Source organism: Mobula hypostoma, chromosome 23, assembly GCF_963921235.1.
Source record: "Mobula hypostoma chromosome 23, sMobHyp1.1, whole genome shotgun sequence".
Classification (NCBI taxonomy): Eukaryota; Metazoa; Chordata; class Chondrichthyes; order Myliobatiformes; family Myliobatidae; genus Mobula; species Mobula hypostoma.
This window is the reverse complement of record NC_086119.1, coordinates 15,536,900-15,559,595: the sequence shown is the minus strand read 5'-3', so window position 1 is coordinate 15,559,595 and position 22,696 is coordinate 15,536,900. Positions and strand designations below refer to the sequence as shown.

General features: G+C 39.5%; 1 protein-coding gene across 3 annotated transcripts in view; it reads right to left on the bottom strand.

The window, feature by feature from the left end:
- Window positions 1-472: 472 nt before the first annotated feature.
- akap10 (A kinase (PRKA) anchor protein 10) overlaps window positions 473-22,696 on the bottom strand; it is a 103,556-nt gene continuing 81,332 nt past the window's right edge. For 2 of the 3 annotated variants that reach the window (XM_063031636.1, XM_063031638.1), the window contains exons 11-16: window positions 22,059-22,168; window positions 19,401-19,483; window positions 18,341-18,393; window positions 16,346-16,441; window positions 16,225-16,259; window positions 473-9,544 (exon numbers count right to left, since the gene is read on the bottom strand). In XM_063031636.1, coding sequence (XP_062887706.1) covers window positions 16,245-16,259; window positions 16,346-16,441; window positions 18,341-18,393; window positions 19,401-19,483; window positions 22,059-22,168 — 357 coding nt within the window. In that variant the 3' untranslated portion in view covers window positions 473-9,544; window positions 16,225-16,244. The remainder of the gene's footprint in view (window positions 9,545-16,224; window positions 16,260-16,345; window positions 16,442-18,340; window positions 18,394-19,400; window positions 19,484-22,058; window positions 22,169-22,696) is intronic. The other variant, XM_063031637.1, reaches the window with a different exon arrangement.

The window sequence follows — 22,696 nt, the reverse complement described above, 5'->3', positions numbered from 1 at the left end:
GCTGTCACTGTACCCTACTGTGGCATTTGTCAGCAATGTCAGATATATTAATGAAGAAGAAAACCTGGATGATCTTTAAGACCATAAGTTATAGGAGCTGAATCAGTCCATTCAGCCCATCAAGTTTGTTCCTTCCTTCAATCGTAACTGATTTTATTCAACCCCATTCTCCCCATAGCTGTTCATCTCCTTACCAATCAAGAACCTTCCGATCTCTGCCTTAAGTGCACCAAAGAACTTGGTCTCCACGGCCTCAGAATAAAGGGACACATATTCACCACCATCTTCCAGCTGAAGAAATTCTCCTCAATTCGGTTTCAAAGTACGTTTAATATTGGAATACATATTCAGTATACAACCTGAAATTCGTCCTCTTCACAGTTCATGAAACAGAAACCCCACTGAACGATAGAAATATCAAAGCCCCAAAGACCCCTCTTCCCCCTCCCACTGCACAAGCAACAGAAAAAGCATTGGCCCCCCATCTCCATCTGTGCCAGCAGAAGCACTGACCTCCCCTCCCCACTGTGAGAGCAGCAGCAGCAGTTTTAAAGGAACAGCCCTTAATTCTGAGCCCATGCTCCTCAGATTCTAGACTATCCAACCAATGCAAACATCCTCTCCATGTCCATTCTATCCAGTCCTCTCAGTATCCGGTAGGTTTTAATAACTTTCATTCTGTACAGCCCAAGAGAATTCAAGTGCTCCTCATGTGTTAAGCATTTCAATCCTGAGATTGTTTGTGTGAACCTCTGCTGGGCCCTCTCCTGGGAGATGAGCAGTCCAAAATTCCTCAATGTACCAAATATGGTCTGACCAATGCCTTATAAATCCTCAGCAGTACATCTTTGCTTTTTCATTCTTGTGAAAGGAATAGTGCATTTTCTTTAGCACCAACTCAGCCTGCAAGTTAACCTTGAGGAAATCCGTTACATGGACTCCAAAAACCCTATGCAGCTTTGACTTCTGAGGTTTCTGCCCAGTTAGAAAATAGTCTACACCTTTATTCTTACTGAAGTGCATAACCCCACACCTTGCTATGCTGCATTCCGTCTACTGTTTTGCCTATTCTCCCTCTTATCTATAAACCTGCCTTAAGAACTTCACATTGTGACCATTTTAGTTGCAACCAACCAGTTACTCTAATTGTTGCTTTTATGTTCCAGCAGGTGCAGATTCCTCACTGAATTAGTCTTGTCCAATGACAATATAAATGACTATATTAGTGAACTTCAATAGTTTTGTTTAAGTTTTATTTTGGTTTAAAGATTAGCTTTACTTGTCACGTGTACATTGAAACATACAGTGAAATGCATTATTTGTGTCAAATCAAATCAGTGAGGATTGTATTGGGCACCCTGCAAGTGTTGCCATGCACTTGGCGCCAACAATGGCATGCTTACAATTTACTAACCCTAACCAGAGATTTTTGGAATGTGGGAGGAAACCAGAGCACCTGGAGGAAACCCACGAGGTCATGAGCAGAATTACAAACTCCTTACAGGAAGTGGCAGGAATTGAACTCCAGTCAGTGATTGCTAGGCTACAGTGCCACACTTTTAATTAAAGAATCTTAATTGCAAATTCTGCAGATAACCAAGGTCCTCCTGTATTTATTATGCTTCCAGGTGCACACCAAACCTGTAGTATTGCACTCTGATGGGCACTAAATGCATTCTGGTGCACACTTAAGATGTTTTCAGCTCCACTGGATTTGCCAGATTGATATCGTTAATCAGAATTAAATCTTTTAAGCTGTCAAATTCAGAGGGAGCTCTGTTTTCAAGTAAACTGTTTCTGTACCAGTTTCACGTTGACAATGTGTTTCAGAAAAGTCTTAAGGTCATTGATGCCATACTGTTTGTGCAGAGATCAAATTCCCACAATGAAAATATTGTTTATCTCTTCCTGTGCTGCTGACTTCCCACTGCCATTGTATACTCCAGTTTACACCTCCCCTTATGGGCTCACTCTCAAGCACTCTACAACTCACCTTCTTGGCATTTGCAGTTTGCCTTCTTTTGCACATTGGTTGCTTTTCATTGATTTTATTGTATCTGTTTAGTGTTATTGTTTGTATTTGCAGTTTGTCTTGCCAGTCTGTGTGCAGCTTTTCATTGATTCTGCTGTATTCTTTTGTTCCACTGTGAATGCCTGCATGAAAATGCCCGCCACTGTCTGTAAGGAGCTTGTTACGTTCACCCTGTGGATTTCCTCCGGGTGCTCCAGTTTCTCCCACAGTCCAAAGATGTACCAGTTGGTGTGGGTTAATTGGTCATTGTAAATTGTCTCGTGATCAGGCTCGGGTTAAATCGGGGGTTACTGGGCGGCACGGCTCGAAGGGCGGGAGGGGCCTATTCCGCGCTGTCTCTCATTAAAATAAGAAAACATAAAAATGAATCTCAGGTAGTATATGGTGACATACATGTACTGTGATAACAAATCTACTTTAGATGAGTGTTTCTCTGCACTCATTTTTCTTTCTGCCTCAGGTTATTTGCATCATACACCTCACTCAGTAACATTCCATATTTGAATACAGAACAGCCTTGATGTTAACAAAGAGAAAATGCTGAAAACGCTCAGCAGTTCAGGCACTGTCAGTGAAGAGAGAAACTGGGTCAACCGTTCAGTCTTGTAGAGGGAAGGTGGAGAGAATAGAGTCTGTATATTAATATAAACACTCTTCACATCAGAATATTTTTCAAAGTTTTATTATCAAAGTACATATATGTCACCATATACAACCCTGAGATTTATTTTCTTGTGGGTATACTCAACAAATCTATAGAACAACAACTATAACAGAATCAATGAAAGACTGCCAACCAGGGCATTCAACCAGAGTGCAGAAGACAACAAACTGTGCAAATGCAAAAAGAAAAAAAAAACAATAATATAAATAAGTAAGCAATCCCCTTTGGTTCAAAAGCCTGATGGTTCAGGGGTAGTAACTGTTCCCAAAAATGGTGGTGTGAGTCCTGAGGCTATGTACCTTCTTCCCGATGGCAGCAGTGAGAAGAGAGTGTCCTAGGTGGTTGGGGTCCCTAAAGATGGATGTTGCTTTCTGCAAGAGTGTTTCATGTAGATGTGCTCATCCCATGGTGAGCTTTACCCGTGATAGACTTGGCCGTATCCATTACATTTTGTAGGATTTTACGTTCAAGGGCACTGGTGTTTCCATACCAGGCTGTGATGCAGCCAGTCTATACACTCTCCACTACACATCTACAGAAGTTTGCCAAAGCTTTGAATGTCACGCCGAATCTCTGCAGACCCCTTAAGGAAGTAGAGGCACTACCCTGATGGGGTAAATTAAATGCCTTAGAGTAAAATCAGTATTTTTAAGAACCAGGAAAACACTTTTACATAATATAGGGATTATTAACACTTTGGTCGATCAATATATTTTTGTATACTACCAGTACCCTGTCACAGGGGATTATTCTATTGATCTGTCACTCACTTCTTCTTGGTCTCCGCCCAGCCCAAATAAGACATGAGACACAAGAGATGGCCGCTGCTTGGATGCGGAGTATAAAACAATCTCCTGGAAGAACTCAGCAGGTCAGGTAGCATCTGTGGGGGCAGAAGGTTGGTTATTTCAGGTCAAGACCCTGCATCAGGGACGCAAGACACTGCTCACCTAATAGGGTAAAACCATCAGGTTCCTGAACCAGCGTGGATAACTTCACTCACATCAACACACTGAACTGACTCCACAACCTATGGACTCACTTTCAAGGATACTATGACTCAAGTTCTCAGTACTATTTATTTATTTATTTGCACTGTTTACCTTCTTTTGCTCATTGTTTGTTTCACAGTCTGAGTAGTTTTTCATTAATTCTATTACATTTCTTTGTTCTGTGAATGCCTGCAAAAAAAATAAATCTCTGGCTATCATATGGTGACATACATGTGCTTCCATAATAAATTTAATTTGAACTTCAAAAATATCCTAGCAGCTTGAGATAAACATTTTTGTAACCCATTGTTACCAACATCTAACACATTGAATTGTGAGATTAACCAATTTCTCAAATTAAACAACTTCACTTACTCAAAACTGAAGTTACTGGTATCTTTACATGTTGTGTGCAGGACAGTTGCAATGGCCAGTGGGAGATGCTTCTATATTCCCTTTACACTTACATGGCTTTAATGCAATAAACACCAGAATATCCCAGCGACAGAATGCACAAGTTTTAAAAGACATTTTGGAAACAAAGATGAAGAATGGGGGTGTTGGGGAAACTTAGAAGAGCTGTCAGAACAGGACAGCAGCTGGAGGACCTACGGGCACACTGGGCAAATGGGAGAATCTGGTGTGGGGTACAGTATATGGAAATATCCAAGCTTTTGGATCAAGATTTGAAGAGAGATTCAGAAGTCCTTGTCCTCAAGCATGTGGAGCTTGGAACACAGTCACGATAGATATAGAAAGCTCAGGTTTGGAAGTAATGAGAACAAGACATTTTTTCTTCCCTTATTCCATCAGCTGCTGAAAAAGTGACTGATGTGATCAAGGGACAGACTCTCGGGCAATGCGCATATTGTGTTTGAAGTTTAGATCTGTGCCCACCCAATGAGCCAATAAGGTTGTAGGACAGCAGAGAATTAGGATTTTGATAAGAATTGCAATTTTCAAAGCCACTGAATAAACCAATTTGCATTGTCTAATGTTTAGTACAGTTCCGGTTCACTAATCACACTTACTTTGTTGTTTGTCTATGGTAATATTTTAATTATTGCCAAGAAAAGAGGCCTTTCTAAGCCATTCCACTACATTTGTGGAGGAACTGGTGAAACTGCTGCCCACACAGTTCCAGCAGGGTTGATCCTGACCTCCTATTTTGTCTGCATGGAGTTTGTGTGTTGACCCTGTAGACACAAGGTTTCTCTGGGAGCTCTGGTCCCCCCTCACATCCCGAAGACATGTGGGCTGTTAGGTAAGTGGCCACTATAAATTAACCCCAGCGTGTAGGTGAGTGATAGGAATGTGGAGAAGATAAAATGGGTTCCGGTAGAGATAGTGTAAGTGGGTAATTGATGGTCGCTCTAGACGGGATACTCAGAAATGCATGAGGAAATGCAACTCATCTGAGTTGATCAAGATGCCCATCTATTCTAGTCCTATTTCCCTACATTTAATCTACACTCAGTGGCCACATTAATCAGTCCATCTGCTCGTTAATGCAAATATCTAATCAGTCAATCATGTGGTTGCAACTCAGTGAATAAAAGTTTTTCAGAAACTGCCGCTCTCCTGGGATTTTCACGCGCAGTCTCTTAGAGTTTACAGAGAATGGTGTGAAAGACAAATAAAAACATCCAGTGAGTGAAATGTGAAAGCCTATGGACGAAAATGCCTTGAGGAAACAAGAGACTGGACAGAAAGGTTCAAGCTGACAGGAAGGTGACAGCAACTCAAATAACCTCATGTTATGACATTGCTGTGCAGAAGAGCATCTCTGAACGCTCAACACTTCGAACCTTGATGTGGGTGGGCTACAGCAGCTGAAGACCCTACTGGGTTCCACTCCTGTTCCCAATGAACTAGCCACTTTGTAATCTCTCTAAACATTTCCCACCCGTGTAACTCTTCAATTGTGTTTTAAATGTTAGTATTGTACCTGTCTCAGTCACTTTCTCTGGCAGCTCATTCCATGTACTCACCACCCTCTGTGTGAAGTAGCTGCCCCTTGTGTCCCTTTTAAATCTTTCCCCTCTCACCTTAAACCCATATTCTCTACTTTGTGATTCCATTTTGCATGGAAGAAGACTTTATACACTCACGTGACTGAGCTGAAGAGCCTGCATACATAAACACAACCTCTATTCACTAAGTCTCCCTTCCAACTGATTGAAGACCACAGAATAAGTGTGTGAAAAAGTGAGATGAGAAGCAAGAAAATAAGTGAGAATGAGAAAGATGTTCCAAATAATAAGACCATAAGAAATAGGAGCAGATTTAGGCCATTTGGCACAGAGTAGGCTCCACCATTTCATCATGGCTGATCCAATTTTCCTCTCAGCTCCAGTCTCCTGCCTTCTCCCCGTATCCCTTCATGCCCTGAGCAATCAAGAATCTATCAACCTCTGCCTTAAATATGCATAAGGACTTGGCCTCCACAGCTGCCTGTGGCAAAGAATTTCTCAGATTCATCACTCTCTGGCTAAAGAAATTCCTCTTTACCTCTGTCCTAAAAGGATGCCCCTCTATTCTGAGGTTTCGTCCTCTGGTCTTAGACTCTTCCATCACAGGAGACATTCTCTCCACACCCACTCTATCTAAGCCCTTCAACATTCGATAGGTTACCCCTCATTCTTCTGAATTCCAGAACGTACAGGCCCGGAGCCATCAAATGTTCTTCATATGACAAGCCACTCATTCCTGGAATCATTTCCATGAACTTACTTTGAACCCTCTCCAGTTTCAGCACATCCTTTCTAAAATATGTGCCCAAAACTGCTCACAATACTCCAAGTGAAGTCTCACCAGTGCTTTGTAAGGTCTCAACATTACATCCTTTCTAGTCCTCTTGAAGTGAATGCTAACATTGCATTTGCCATCTCACCACAGAGTTGACCAGCAAATTAACATTTAGGGAATCCTGAACAAGGACTCCCAAGTCCCTTTGTGCCTCAGTTTTTTTTTGTATTTTCACTCCATTTAGAAAATAGTCTACCCTTTCATTTCTTCTACCAATGTGCATGACCATATACTTCCCAACACTGTATTCCATCTGCCAGTACTTTGCCCATTCTCCTAATCCAAGTCTTCTGTAGCTTCTCTACTTTCTCAAAACTACCTGCCCCTCCACCTATCATGTATTGTCTGCAAACTTTGCCACAAAATCTATCAATTCCATCATCCAAATCATTGACATATAACGTAAAAAGAATCAGTCCCTACAGACCACTAGTCAACTAGAAAAGGCTCTCTTTATTCCCACTCTTTGCCTCCTGCCAATCTGCCACTGCTTTATCCATGCTAGAATGTTTCCTGTAATACCATGGGCTTGTAGCTTATTAAGCAGTCTCATGTGTGGCACCTTTCAAAGGCCTTATGAAAATCCAAGTACACAACATCGATTGATTCTCCTTTGTCTATCTTGCTTATTCTTTGAATTCTTCGAAGAATTCCAACAAATTTGTCAGGCAAGATTTTCCCTTGAGGAAACTAGGGTGACTACAGCCTATTTTATCATGTTGCTCCAAGAACCCTGAGACCTCATCCTTTAATAATAAACTCCAACATCTTCCCAACCACTGAGGTCAGACTAACTGACCTATAATTTCCTTTCTTCTGTCTTTCTCCCTTCTTGAAGAGTGGAGTGACATTTGTAATTTTCCAGTATCTAGTGAGTCTTGAAAGAACATTACTAATGCCTCCACAATCACTTCAGCCCCCCTTTAAGAACCCTGAACCCTGGGGTATATACCATCTGGTCCAGGTGACTTATCTATCTTCAGACCTTTTAGTTTCCCAAGAACCTTCTCTTTAGTATTGGTAACTTTACACACAATTCATGAGCTCTGATACCTGGAACACTTCCCACCAAGCTTTGCTCTATTATATGCCCTCCCTTTGGCTTTAACTTCTCTTCTTAGCCAAGGTTGTATCATCTTGCTTTTAGAATACTTTCTCTTTGGGATGTATATCTTTGGGATGTATATCTCCTGTGCCTTCCGAATTGCATCCAGAAATTCCAGCCGTTGCTGCTCTTCCATCATTCCTGCTATTGTTCTTTTCCAATCAATTCTGACTAACTCCTCTTTCATGCTCTGTAATTCCCTTTACTCCACTGTACAACAAATACATCTGACTTTAGCTTCTCTTTCTCAAATTTCAGGGTGAGTTTGATCATATCATGATCACTTGTTCCTAAGGATTATTTTACTTTAAGCTCTCCAATCAATTCAAGTTCATTGCACAATACCCAATCCAGAATAACTGATTACCTAGTGGGCTCAACCACACGCTGCTCTAAAAAGACATCTCATAGGCATTCCAGAAATTCCCCCTCTTGGAATCCAGTACCAACCTAATTTTCCCAACCTACCTGCATATTGAGATCCCCCATGACTACTGTAACATTGCCTTTTTGGCATGCATTTTCTATCTCCCATTGTAATTTGTAGACCACATCCTTACTACTGTTTGGGGGACTTTATACAACTCCCATCAGTGTCTTTTTCCTCTTGCAGTTCCTTAGCTCTATCCAAAATGATTCAACACCTTCCCTAACCCTATGTCATCTCTTTCTAATGATTTGATTTCATTTTTTACCAACAGAGCAACGCTGCCCCCTCTGCCTTCCTGCCCTTTCAATACAATGTGTATCCTTGGACATAAGGCTCCCAGCCATGATTGAGTGATGCCGACAACGTCATACATGCCAATACGTAACTATGCTACAAGTTCATCTACCTTATTCGGTATACTATGTGCATTCAAATATAACACCTTCAGTCCTGAAACTCATCCTGTTGACTGCAATTTTCCCTATCAACAGCCTCTCCTCACTATACATTGCCTCTGTGTGTAAACCAGTTACCTCATCTTCAGCACTATCATCTGTCTTTCCTACAATAACATGAAGAAAGGTTGAAGGTTTTTTTTTAATTGCAAAAGAAATGTGGAACACTAGTGGTGATCACTTGTACCATTAGGAAGGAAAGGAACTTTTAAAAGTTACAGGTTACTCTGCACAAGAAACTCCCCAGGTCACTGTGAACTTGAGCAAGACTTTAGTGGCTCCACCAGTTTCTCACCACTTGCAAGGACTCAAGAAAACAGAACAGAAACAATATAAATAACACCATTCTCAATAATATATGTATTTTAAATCAAACACAATTAAATAGGTATGATTTTAGATTAAGTACAGGAATACTTATGCATCTGAAAACATAGAAATGGTACATAGTACCAAAACTTAGACACAGCCTTAATTTGTTTGTTTCTGTAATAATCCTCAATCTCAACACAATTAGGTAACATCTGAGGACCTAATCACCACTTATCAAATACTATACAGAAACACAAGATTTCCAATCCTTTTACAAAAGTCGTATTTATATATAGATTTCTTTCCCCCCACCTTGTGTCACATTTTTAAACAAAAATCCTGAAGTTACCTAGAGGCTGGACAATGAAACAGACAGCAACAAACCAATGGAGTGGTGTTTAGAGCACAGCACAGCTCGATGATAAGTCACTGCAAATGTACTAAATCCATACACCCAGAACCCAGATTTAAAGAGCGCTTTGAAATCCTTTCAGTGCAGAAACTTCATGAGAAAACCCTTCATAGTACCCTGTCTTCTAGAGCCATTGAAACGTGTGCGCATCTTGAGGCCGAAGATCCTGGAGTGCACAGTTTTCTTCTTACAAATAACGGAGCAACATCAGACTGTGTAATTCACGGCACTGCATCACGGCTGTGTCAACAGAAAGGAGTCCTTTTCTGGATGTGGAGGGAAGCCACTTGAACAGGAGAACACATGAACCAGGTCTTCCTTTCACTAGTCATAGCTACAATTAATAGAAAAAAGAACATGAATTAACTTTGAAGCTTGCAAAGAAATAAACTGATCTTTCTTTAGGGAAAAAGTAAAAAACCTGAATATAGCAATGGCTAATACAAGAAGGCATGTTTTTAAAGTAATTGAAGTATGGGGTGGGGAATATGACAGAGCTCATCTTTTTACGCAGAGAGTGGTATGTATGCGGAAGGTTCTGCCAGGGATAGTGATTTAAGAAACTCTTAGATAGGCACATGGATGCTGGAAAATGGAGGGTTACGTAGGAGGAAAGGGCTAAATTGATCTTAAGAGTAGGTTAAAAGGTCAGCACAACATCATGGGCCAAACAGCCTTTACTGAGCTGTAATGTTCTATATTGTACCTGTGTATTAGCATGTACAAGATATACAAAGAATTACCTAAATTTTACTTAATACAGTCATAACAGATTATTATATTTTTTATTTAGAGATACAGCATGGCAACAGGCCCTTTTGGCCCAATGAGCCCATGGCACTCAATTACGCCCATGTTACTAATTAACCGACTAACCAGTACATCTTTGAAGTGTGGGACAAAACCAGAGCACCTGGAGGAAACCCACACCATCTCAGGGAGAACAAACTCCTTACAGATGCAGAGGGAAATGAGCCCAGGCCGCTGGCACTGTAAAGCATTACACTAACTGTTACACTAAGGTGCCGTCCTGTGCTGCTGTCTAGTCCGTCTATATCCTACGCTCTCAAAGTTAGTGAAGCCAACTCTCAGAGAAGGCCATATCAGATGGAAAAATAAAACTTCTCCCTTTCAGTTCCTTCTGTTTTGTGCATCAATTGTCCACCACCTTGACTCCAAGACCAGCAAAGCACCTGTTAAGCTGGCCCCGAAGGTTAAGGTAATCAGACTCAAAGGGAGTTGCCTAACTGGATCCAACAATGGCTTGGTGATAAGTGGCAAAGGGCAGTGGTGGGAGAAACTTTTCTGACTGGAAGTCTCAAACCTATGTTGTACTGTGGGGAACAGTGCTAGGACCCTTGTTTGTGATATCAGTAATTTGGACATGAACCCAAGAGATATGATGCATACAATTGTGGATGACGTGAAGATTGGTGGTGCTGTGGACAGTGAAGGTTGTCTAAGGGTAAAGCAGGATGTTGATCAGATGGAAAGTTGGGCTGAGTGTAGGCAGATGAAATTTAACCCCAACTAGTGTCAGGTTAGGAAATAAGATGGGAAAGAGCATATATTGTAAATGATAGGGCATTAAAAATAGGGTGAAATGTGTTCCTTGAGGGATTAAGTCATTTGTTCCCTGAAAGTAGCACAGAGGTAGATAGGGTGTTGAAAAAAATACTTTGACCCATGAAGGCAAGAATATAAAAGTACAGATGTAACTTTGCAAATTTCTATAACACTGGTTAGACCACACATGGAGTATTGCCACAAGTTGCAACACTACAGGGAGGATGTGGTGATAATAAGGAAAATGCAGGAGAATGCACCAGATTGTTGTCTGGACTGGGGTAGAGATTGGCAGAAAGTCTCTCTCAGTGATTCCAAGCTTGGCAGGTTCCCTTTAAATGCATCAACTGCTTAAAGCACTACCTGTGGGGCAGAGTTCCACGCTCTTATTACTCTTTTGAGTACAGTAATTCCTGCTAAATTCCTCAAATGCATTTCTTGTTGATTTTCTTATAAAGACAGCTTTTAGTTATGTTCCACCCAAGTGGAAATATTATTTCTGCCTCCAATCCATCAAAACATTCCATAATTTTAAACACATTATTTGGTCACCTTTCAACAGATAAAGAACCCAGCCTTCCATCTTTTCCCATTGTGGATACCCTTGTACTCCTGGCATGGTCTGTATAAATTTATCCAGTCCATCTCTGTATCCATGATTTATATATATGCAAATATACAAGTTAAAAGCAGCAGTAGGCTCTGTTTCCCCTCAGGTTTGCTCCACCATTTAGTAAGACCATTGCTAATCTATTTGTATCCATAACTCTGCAGTCTCACTGGGTATATTTAAAGCAGAGGTCGATAGGTTCTTGATTAGTAAGGGTGTCAAAGGCTATGAGGAGAAGGCAGGATAATGAGGTTGAGGGGGATAATAAATCAGCCATGATGGAATAATGGAGCAGACTCGATGGGCAGAATGTCCTAATTCTGCTCCACTCTAACATATGGCTTTCTGGTTTCATCTAGCAATCTTTCACCCCATGTTTATCAACACCATATCTACTTCTGCCTTAAAAATATTCAGTGCTTCTGTCACTGAATACTAAAAATATGGGATCACCTGGGGGGGAGGGGGGAAGAAATGCCTTAAGTAAGCAACCACTTGATTCTAAACAGCAAACCTAGTTCTAAAGTTTCCCACTATAGAAAACGATTTCTTCACATTTATCTTGTCAAAACACTTCTGGATCTTTTGTTTCAGTCAACTCCTCACTCCAAGCTCCAGCAGATACAAACAGAGCAGAAGATAAAACATTTCTCATAAAACAACTTGCCTGTTCCAAGTATTAGCCCAGGTATTACATAGATTAGGAAGTTGCTGTGGTGTGTTGGTCAGTGCATGACATGCAAAAATAATCAACATTCAACAATTTTAAAGAATAAAGAATAACATAGAAAATAAAGTTAAGAGTTTAAAGTTCTTCTTTGAATTACTTCCAACACACTAATCACAATCAGTATATCATTCATGCATCTTAATATCAGTTCCTTTGCACCTTAAGATTAATGTCAGAGCTCAAGGTGTTTCACTGTAACTGTTGCTGACCCCACTCATTCACTGATATCTTGCACTAGACAACCGAGCATGTGTACTAGCAAGGTATGCTTGAGAAAACCGATTATGGTTAAAAAGAAAACAGCACTGAATTTTTGAGTTACAATATAATCCATGTACATCAGAGAACTCCTGTGAGTGCTTGAGATTTGCATGAAGCTCTCAGAATGTGTTGCAGTCATCAAACTCATTATGTTCTTGTTTACAAAGGTGTTACCAAGATGGTGGAGCATTAAATAGCTGAGGGTGTGATATTAAAAGAGCAGATGCATAGAAAATCTTAACTTGCTTAACAGTCATAAAACAAAAGACCAAAAATCATTTAGTCTGACTTTCCTGCTTTTTATTGTTGCTTTCATTCCGCACAATTTAAAAGCAAAATATGAAGACAATAACTATTTTGTTCATTCGTACGGAGTGTACTGAAAAAGTTACGAACAGTTCAATCAGCTTTCACTATATAATTATGAATTTACAATTGTTAGAATCACTTCCAACTGTTTTTACACATGATGCACACGCTAATATCAAGGATCAAGGATCAACTATATTCACCGTGTACATTTACATGGATGAGGAACTTGCAGTGCTGTGTTGGTCAGGGCACAATATGTAAAACTAAACAACAACATTCAATAATTTTAAAGAATAAAGAATTATATAGAAAATAAATTTAGAGGCTAAAGTATGTATATGGAGTAACAATTGCATAAGTACCAGCATGTATTTACAATGTAAACAGTATTATAAAAAGATGTTTAAAGTATTTACAGTGCTGTGGCTGGGGTTCTAGATAGATGGGGGTGTGAGGCTAACTAGAATGGATGACTAGATTAACTGCCCGGGGAAAGAAATTTTTTAAATGGCGTAAAGATTTTGCTTTCAGAAGGGAGCTTTTGGAAAAGGCAGTTTACTCAGTGGGTAGTGTCCACAATGATTTTTGCTGCCTGCTTCTTTGTCCTGGATACATTAGAGACCTGCAGAAATGGAAGACTGCAGCTAATGACCTTTCCTGCTGACCTGATTTAACAAGAACATTCTTGTACATCATTATTCCAAGCCCCACGCAAGGACAGTCCAGAAAGAAAAAAGGGTATTAAAACACACTGGAAGCCTTTTAAATCATCAAGTGTGTAGATTACAAAAGGGAAGCAAATTTACTAATACTAAAGACTCCTTCCACAGTCACAGCACCTTAATTCACTTTAACAAAGAGGTAGCCTCCTTAGAACAAATTGATGAAGTCACTGGATCTTTGAATGGTAAAAAAAAGTTATTTGTTATGAGAAACTATTTGCAAATTTAAAAATAATGTCTACTCGTCTGCATTGACATCACTAACCTTACAAATTAATAATTCACTTAACTATAGAATACTAATCAACATTTCTATAACCAGTTCACATTAAAAACATCTCCAGACAAAAGACATCTTAGAAACATACAAGAACAAGCAGGATAGAAAAAGGAGAGTCAGTAGATGTTTACTTGAATTTTCAGAAGGCTTTTGACAAGGTGCCGCACATGAGGCTGCTGAACAAAATAAAAGCCCACGGCATTACAGGAAAGGTACTAGCGTGGATAGAAGATTGGCTGGTGGTGACTACTAGTGTTCCACAGCGGTTCACATTGAGACCATGTCTTTTCACTTTATATGTCAATGACTTTGTGGCCAGGTTTATGGAGATAGGTGAAGGGGCAGGTAGTGTTGAAGTAAACAGATTAGGAGGAAGTGGCAGGTGGAATATGGTGTGGGGAAGTATATAGAAGGAATAAAGGTGTAGACTATTTTCTAAATGGAGAGAATATTAAAAAATCAGAAGTGCAAAGAGACTTGGGAGTTCTCGTGCAGGATTCCCTAAAAATTAACTTAAAGATGGAGTTGGTGGTAAGGGAGGCAAATGCACTGTTAGCATTCATTTCAAGAGGATTAGAATATAAAAGCAAGGATCTGATGCTGAGGCTTTATAAGGCATTGGTCAGACTGCACCTGGAATATTGTGAGCAGTTTTGGGCCTCTTATCTAAGAAACGATGTGCTGGCATTGGAGAGAGTGCAGAGGAGGTTCAAGAGAATGATTCCAAGAATGAAGGGTTAAAATATGAAGAGCATTTGATGGCTCTGGGCCTGTGCTCGCAACAAGATAGAGTGGATGTTGAGAAGATGGTTCCTTTGGTGGATGAGTCTAGATTCAGAAGGCACAATCTCAGAATAGAGGAATGTTCCTTTAGTACAGAGATGAGGAGGAATTTCTTAAGCCATAGTCTGGCAAATCTGGAATTCATTGCCAGAGATGGCTGTGGAGGCCAAGTTATTCAGTATTTTTAAGCAGAAGTTGTTAAGTTCTTGATTAGTAATGGTGTCAAATATTATGCAGAGAAGAAAGGAGAATGAAGTTGAGAGGGATAATAAATCAGCCATGATCGACTGGTGGAGCAGACCCAATTTGCCAAATGGTCTAATTCTGCTCCTATGTCTTATAGACAATAGGAGCAAGAGTAGGCTATTCAGCCCTTCGAGCCATATGGTTGAAGATTTGGGTGGTGAGGGTCATAAACTGAAGTCATCTGCTCTGCTGACATCTCTCCCTTAAGTATGTGCTTTAATTCCTTCTGCATAGAATATAGATATTGGAAGCAATGAACAAAAAAATGTACAGTGGTAACAGATTAGGGGGTACGAAGCTTGATCATCAGGCTCAGTGTGGTTGAAGATGGAGGTGAAAAGTAGTTTTAAAAAAACAATGAAAGACATGCCCTGGAAAGTAAGTGGGAGATGAATAAATGATTTGATACATATTTATTATATTTCTTAATTCATATTGCAGTGACCAAATATTGACACTTTAGTAAAAATGAATGGAATTAGAATCAGACATTTGCCGTATAGGAGATCAGCTCACTGTTTATGTCAGTTAATAAAGATCTACTGCTTTCAGTCTGTAATCAAGTGATCAAGCCAGCCACCCCTCTGGTCACTTTCTAAAAAATATTATTAGGGCTCCTGCCTTCTCTACCCATCAGATGGTGCAATTGAGGCCTCCACCACCCACACTTTGTAAAGATCTCCCAATTCCCTTTAAATCTTTTGACCAATTTAAAATTTATAATCTCTGGCTATTGCAATACCTAATGGAAATAGATCCTTCTTATTCATTGTATATACAGTACATGGTTGCATCTGAACTGCAAGGTTTCAAGTATTCATTTGTTTGCAAACAAGGTTACAAAGAAAATTTGAACTCACTCACTTTGTTCTGTGCAAGTTTTGAGTAGACTAAAATTTATTGCCAACAACAATTGTACGTTCAATTGAATGAGTGTTCCAGAGAAACTACAAATCTTGAGGTTGGCATTTTGAAAACACTGACCCGCATTATTGCAATCATCTTTCCAAACTGGTCAGTCTTTTGAAAACATCAAATTCCAGCTTAATAGTCAATCACTAGGCTTAGAAGCATTAATCAGCCTCAGTCAAGCTTTGGTGGGTGGGTAGGAAAGTTTACACTGCATGACAGACTGGGTTTAACTTTCATATCCGGGCAGCCAAACACTCATCAGTCACTGTCAAGGTCACAAATTATAAATAGGATGCTATGAGTGCAAATATGAAAGACAGAGAGAATGAGCAAGATCAAATGAGATATTATATGACAGAATGGGGGAACAAATTCATGAGGCTATGATACCTGAGCAAGGGAGAGTAGAGAACTCCAAAATACTAAGTTAAAATTGTGATGTGATCTGTGGACAGGATTTGTAAAAGGACCATTCCATTACCATCACATAGCTCTCATAACTGTATGGAGTTCAGCAATCATTCAGTTATTTTCCATTTGTTGTAATTTTCAATTATCATATTCTCTTGATTGGCGAAAAATAATCACTTACCCAAGACACAAATGTTTCCTTTACATTCTGGTCCACTGCGAACAACACAATACATTATTTCAGGAGTTCTTAATGGTAAAACTGTTAAAGATACAGTGATTTAACACAACCAGTTCATTACCTTTGTGGACTTCACAATGTGAGGCTCACTTTGTGCTTGTTGTATGACATCATTGACAATCATTTTGGCAATCTTCCATGCCATCTCTTCCTGGGCCTAAAAAAGAAACAACCTTAGACAATCAACAACACCAGCCTTTGAAAAGGTGGAGAATCTAGTGCAGAGTAACTTCCTTGCCAACCTCTCCAAATGGCAAATTCCTCAAACCCAGACGAGTCTGAAGCATCTCTCAGTAAAGGGAATTAGGGGGTGCTGCAGACTAGAATGGGGTGGAATAAAGGGAGCATCTCACATCCTGTGTTTGTCCTGGTAGCAGAACTTTACTCTGCTTTGAAAACATGGGGTATCACATTGTTAAATAATTAATTGGATGCCAAGTGCTTTGGAAAATTTGTTAAGCTATCTGGATGCAAATCTTTGCATAAAAGGCTACTTAATATATCCTCTCTACGCATCTACCATGTCAGCAGCTTTGAGCTGGATAGAATTGCTTCTCTACATACCATACAAGTATTCAGGACATCAAACCATGTGGCTAGTTTATCCTTCCTCCTCAAAATAACAACAAAAATAAAATCAGCAGCTTATACAATCTAAATTATATTTTATCCACATTTGGCTGTGGACATTTTCAAATTATTTCAGATAAAAGCAATCAAAAGGAACAAATTAATTGTTTCAGAACTCTAGAAGCTGGGGCAGGATTTGTGGAGAGGCAAGTCAGAACCCAATAGAAAAGAAACATTGCACTTTTATGATATCCTTTCATTTAGATTGTTTCAATAAGCCTGGGGATGGAAAGGGTACAGAACTATATAGGATGGTTTAATAAAAGTGGAAAGAACATTGACTTGATATTAAGAATAAATAATGGATTTATTTCAATGCTCATGATTATAAATAAAGTTGCCATTGGTCTTTCTAGATACTGCTCTTTAGGTATGCTACTAAAATTTGTGTGAGATCTCCATCTACTCCAGGAGACTGAGATTTTTAAATCCACACTTCAAATGCAAGTGAAAAGAAACAACTAATTTGCCTCTTAGGTTCATTGCCAACATCGGGAAGAGGGTATGGGAGCCTTAGGTTCCACAACACCATGTTCAGGAATAGTTATTACTCTTCAATTATAAGGCTGCATGGATAACGTCACTCACCTCAACACCAAACTGATTTCACTATCTACAGACATGAAAATTTTCAAGGACTCTATAACCCATGTTTTCAGTATTCATTTATTCATTTGTATTTGCAGTTTGTCTTTTGCACGCTGATTGTCAGTCTTTGTACGTGGATTTTCATTGATTCTATTATATTTTTTCATGCTACTGTGAATGCCTGTGAAAAATCGATGTCACCGTATGTGCATACTTTGATAATAAACAAACTTGGAACTAAATGCAAAATCCCATGTTTTTCAAGTTATGATATATACTTATCCCTTTAACCTTAAGAGATTATTTGACATTACTATCCTGGGGAAAAGTTTCTGATGGTCTAATTTATTTAAACTTCTTGTAATTTTACAAACCTCTAGAATGTTTTTTAAAACCCTCACCCCATAGTTTCGACACTCTAAGGAGAATGACCCAATTTGTCCAATCATTCCTTATAGCTGATTTCAATCTGACATTATTTTCCATTTCCAAATCTACAATGGCGATGGAGCTCAGTGACTTTCCCCGAGTTTTAATGTGAGAAAAGCAGAAAGAAAGTAAGCAACTCAGTGACTGTAGTAGTGCCAATGATCAGTAACTGTGAAGATTAAATTGTTGACCTTCAGAACTTGAGGAATTACAGTTGTGGACATTAAAGAAAGCAGTGATTAACTGAATCGATAAATGCTATGATTTTGGGACACTTCACACTTATCACCTGAAGCAGTCCAACAGAGCTGAGGATTGCTTAGCAAAATTGCAGGTCGATGATGTTTCTGGGTAGTAAATGGGTCAATTTAAAATTATAATTGTTTTTAAGTTTAGGTTTAATATTTACCTCATCAGTGCTCCCCTGTACCCATTTCTTCATGGCCTGTGAAAACATGGAACCTGTTTGAAATAATTTAAAAATAAGTTTAATACATGTATTTGTTGTCTCTGTGAGCTGAACATCTTTGATTCAAAAATATGTAAACTTCAACTGAGTAAATTGCCATTTTAAGAAAGCCTGGATACAATTTTGTGTCCTCTTTGGCACAGTTGCTGATTCAATAACTGCTTCACCGACTGCTCATTGCAGTGAACATCTGGCATCACTGACTGCATCACCACCGCATGGTATGGCATCTTCATGTACAGGATTACAAGAGGCTGCAGAGGGTTGCACTTTCAGTCAGTTCTAACACAAGACACAACACTATGCCAGCAAGGACATCTTCAAGAGGATGTTCCTGAAAAAAAGTGTCCATCATTAAGGACCCCCATCATTCTGGACATGATCTCTTCACATTACCAGTATCAGGGAGGAGGTACAGGAGCCTAAATATGTTCAATGTTTTAGGAGCAGTTTCTTCTCTTCTGATCATACCACCGATCCATGAAGAATACTTCATTATTCGTCTCTTGCATTATTTATTTACTTTGTGACTTTTAGTATTTTTATGCTGCAAAACAACCAATTTCACAACGTATTTCAGTGATAATAAACCTGATAGTGATTCTGAACACAAGGCATCACTCAAGTGAAATTCAGCTGGTTTCAGGGATGTGATCATTGGCAAACAATATTTTTGACATTGTCCCTGTTAATTCATTTATTTCATTTTAGGATTTTTGCAAAATACATAGAACGGGCTATTTATCAGGTCTTTTATTTGCATTCCTAAAATGGAAAGCCCGTTCCGCTGGACTGTAAATCTGAACACTATTTTCTCAGAACACATCTACGGAATGCTAATAATAACAATTTTTATTTATACAGTGCCTTTTATGAAGTAAAAATATCTCCAAGCACTTCCCTGGAGCACAATTAGACAAAGACAGACACTAAGTCAATGACTGAATAATAAATTGGGCAGGTCTTTTCTCAAGTGAAAACAACCAGGGTGAATATTTACCTTTTGATTTTTTCACATCTGGCTCTGGTTCAGACTCTCTTATAAACTGACCAAGTTCATTTATCTTCCCAAATGTCATACGCCTACAAAAATAAATCAAGAAGAATTCTGAACTTGTAATAACAATTTACTGCTTGCAGTCTATATTCATTTATGGTTGGGACCAATGATACAAGAGTCTGTATTACACAGTTCATTACTGGAACTGAGAGTCTCTGCAGTATACCAAGTTGGAGTCAACGCAAACTGAAAGATTGAATACATACGAAAAATATATGATATTGTACAACAATTAGGATAGTTAAATGGGACCTAATTCAATAAATATTTAGAGTTCAAGGAAGCAAGACTAAAACTAATGAAACACAACTTAACACCCAACTACTCTGACCATCATCATTATGTGCCGTGTTGTGTGATGTGGGCAGTAATGGTCTCATGACCACGATCGTTCTTGCCAAATTTTTCTACAGAAGTGATTTGCTATTTTTCTGGGCAGTATCTTTACAAAACAGGTGACCCCAGCCATTAATAGTCTTTAGAGATTGTCTGCTGCCTGGCATCAGTGGTCACCCAACCAGGACTTGAGATATGCATCAGCTGCTCATGTGACCATCCACCACCTGCTCCTATTGCTGCATCTGACCCTGATCTGGAGGGGTAAGCCAGTACTACACCTTGCCCAAGGGTAACCTGCAGGCAAGCAGAAAGAAGGAGTGCATTACACATCTCCACCCTGCCACCCTAACTACACTTGTACCCAATTTGTACCCAACTACACTAAATGACTTACACCCAGCTACACTTTGGCCATACATTAGTTAAATAACTATCAGTTATAACAGAAGAACTATGGTAACTTTGAGTAAATTACATACAAAGTTCCTGCAATGTCCAGTAAAACATCGATATCTATCCTCGGCTCATTCCCCAAGAGATTATGTTTCTTCGAAGGTGTGAGAAAACAAGCCTGACTTGGAAAATAAATGAGAAACTTCCACTTGACCCAGATTTGAAATTAGTCAAGAAAATAATTCCGGCCTGATCAATCACACCATACACAGTTTTTCCTTGCATCCTGTTTTAGCCTGAGTATTTGGTGACAAGACAGCTTCAAGTTGTCATAAGTTGTTCAGCTTCAATATCTGCAGCAGTGACTCACTCTGTAAAAGCACAGTGATATAAAAACCAGCAAGTCACCCAGCAAGAGTGTTGTGATAACAGACTTCAGTTCTCTGCGACCACCATTGGTCACCGTTGCTCATCAGATAATATCATTTCTCACGAATGGACGGAAAGTGGAAAAGCCAGAAGAGGATTGACAGCCTGTGGACAGCTATAACAAGCACAGGTGTTGCACTGCTGTCAAGGCCATATACGGCTCAAGCACCCAGGAGCCCATCACAATGAAAGCAAAGAATGAAGGCAGTCTCATCAAGGACAGGAAGGTAAGTCAATATTGGAAGAAATAATTCAAATACCTCCTCAACCATGATTGGACTTTGCCAATTGCACTACCCTCTGAGTGAAGAAGATTCCCCTTAAATTTATTTATTTAAGGAGATACGGCACAGAGTAGGCCCTACCAGTCCTATGAGCCAACAATTCTCCAATTTAACCCCAGCCTGACCACAGGATAATTTACCATAATCCATTAGCCTACCAACTGATAGATCTTTGGACTGTGGGAGGAAATCCACATGGTCAGGGGTAGAAGGTCATTACAGGGAGCAGTGGGAATTGAACCCCAGTCACTGGTATTGTAAAGCTTTGTGCTAACTGCTATGCTACCATGCTGCCCCAAATAACTTCAGCTTTCTCCCTAAAACCATCACCTCTGGTTCGAGTCTCACACAACTCCTGCAGGGGAAAGAACCTGCATACCACTCAATTTTGTATACCTCCATAAGTCTCCCCTCATTCTTCTAACCTCTAAGGAATAAAGTCCTAACCTTTTCAACTTTTTCCTATAACTCAGTCAAGTCCTGGCATCATTCTTTTAAATTTTCTCTGCATTCTTTCAAGCTTATTGATCTCTTTCCTGTAGGTAGACCAGAATTGCATACAATACCTTAAATATGGCATCTCCAGTGTCTTATACAACTTTAGCATAACATCTCAACTCCTGTACTTAATGCCCTGATTTATGAAAGCCAATATACTTGATACAACCCTTCTGTGGACCTTGTCATTTTCATATTTGAAATGAAACTCCTGAATCTAAGATGTGTCATAGTAAGACGTGTCATCAGGTGACAGAAGAAAAGATCGGAGGATGTTCTCACAGCCTCCTTTGGAACAAAAAATAATCCACACCTTCATGTACTGCCTGATCCACAAATGCTCAAACTTGAAGGAGCATTCAGGATGGCCCCAAGACCCTCAGATCTGTGTGTGGCAGTACACCGAAGCCCACCATGAGGGCATCAGAATTACAAATCATCCACCACCTGCCTCCATCAGACCCATCTATGGAAGAGAATGCAATTCCCACAATGACTAATCACTTCAGTACCCACAGGTCCAGACTAAAAGCTCAATCCTGACAGAATACCCAAGATGACGAAACATCTCCCTCATCTTAATTTCACTAAATATTTAGCATCAAGACAGCAGAACATAATCTACTCAGCCTCAGTATTTGCAGCAGTGACTCACCCTGCAAAAGTCCTGTGATATAAAGACTCTGGTTCCAAGCTTGCAGCGTCAACTACTATTGCTTCATCAAAGTTTTTTAGGATCTTTATTGCTGTCTTTCTGACACCATGCTGATTAAAAGATCAAAAAGAATACAAAATTAGTTCCAATATTTTAAAGTTACATCACTTGGCATTGCTGTTGGTTGATGTGGTCAGTGCGGAAATTAAATATTACACTTGACAAAGGAAGTTTAAAATATCTGAGTAAAATAAACTTGCCTGTGCAGTATAAATTCTGCTTGACCAATATTCAAAAACAGCAAAATAACAAATTATTCTTTGTTTTGAACCTGATTGCCCATGTTGGGTTGGGTAAACAAGACGACTGGCAGGGAACAATTATGCTAAACGACCCATTTCTATTAACTATCTAGTAATTAAAATTTGATTCCAAACAGAATTAGAAATTCCAACTCTAATTAGAATTAGACCATACGATATAGGAGCAGAATTACGCCATTTGAAAATCCAAAAATCTGAGATGCAAAAGGACTTGTGCAGAACACCCTAAAGGTTAACTTGCAGGTAGAGTCTGTGGTGAGGAAAGCAAATGCAATGCTAGCATTCATTTCAAGAGGTCTTGAATATAACAGCAGG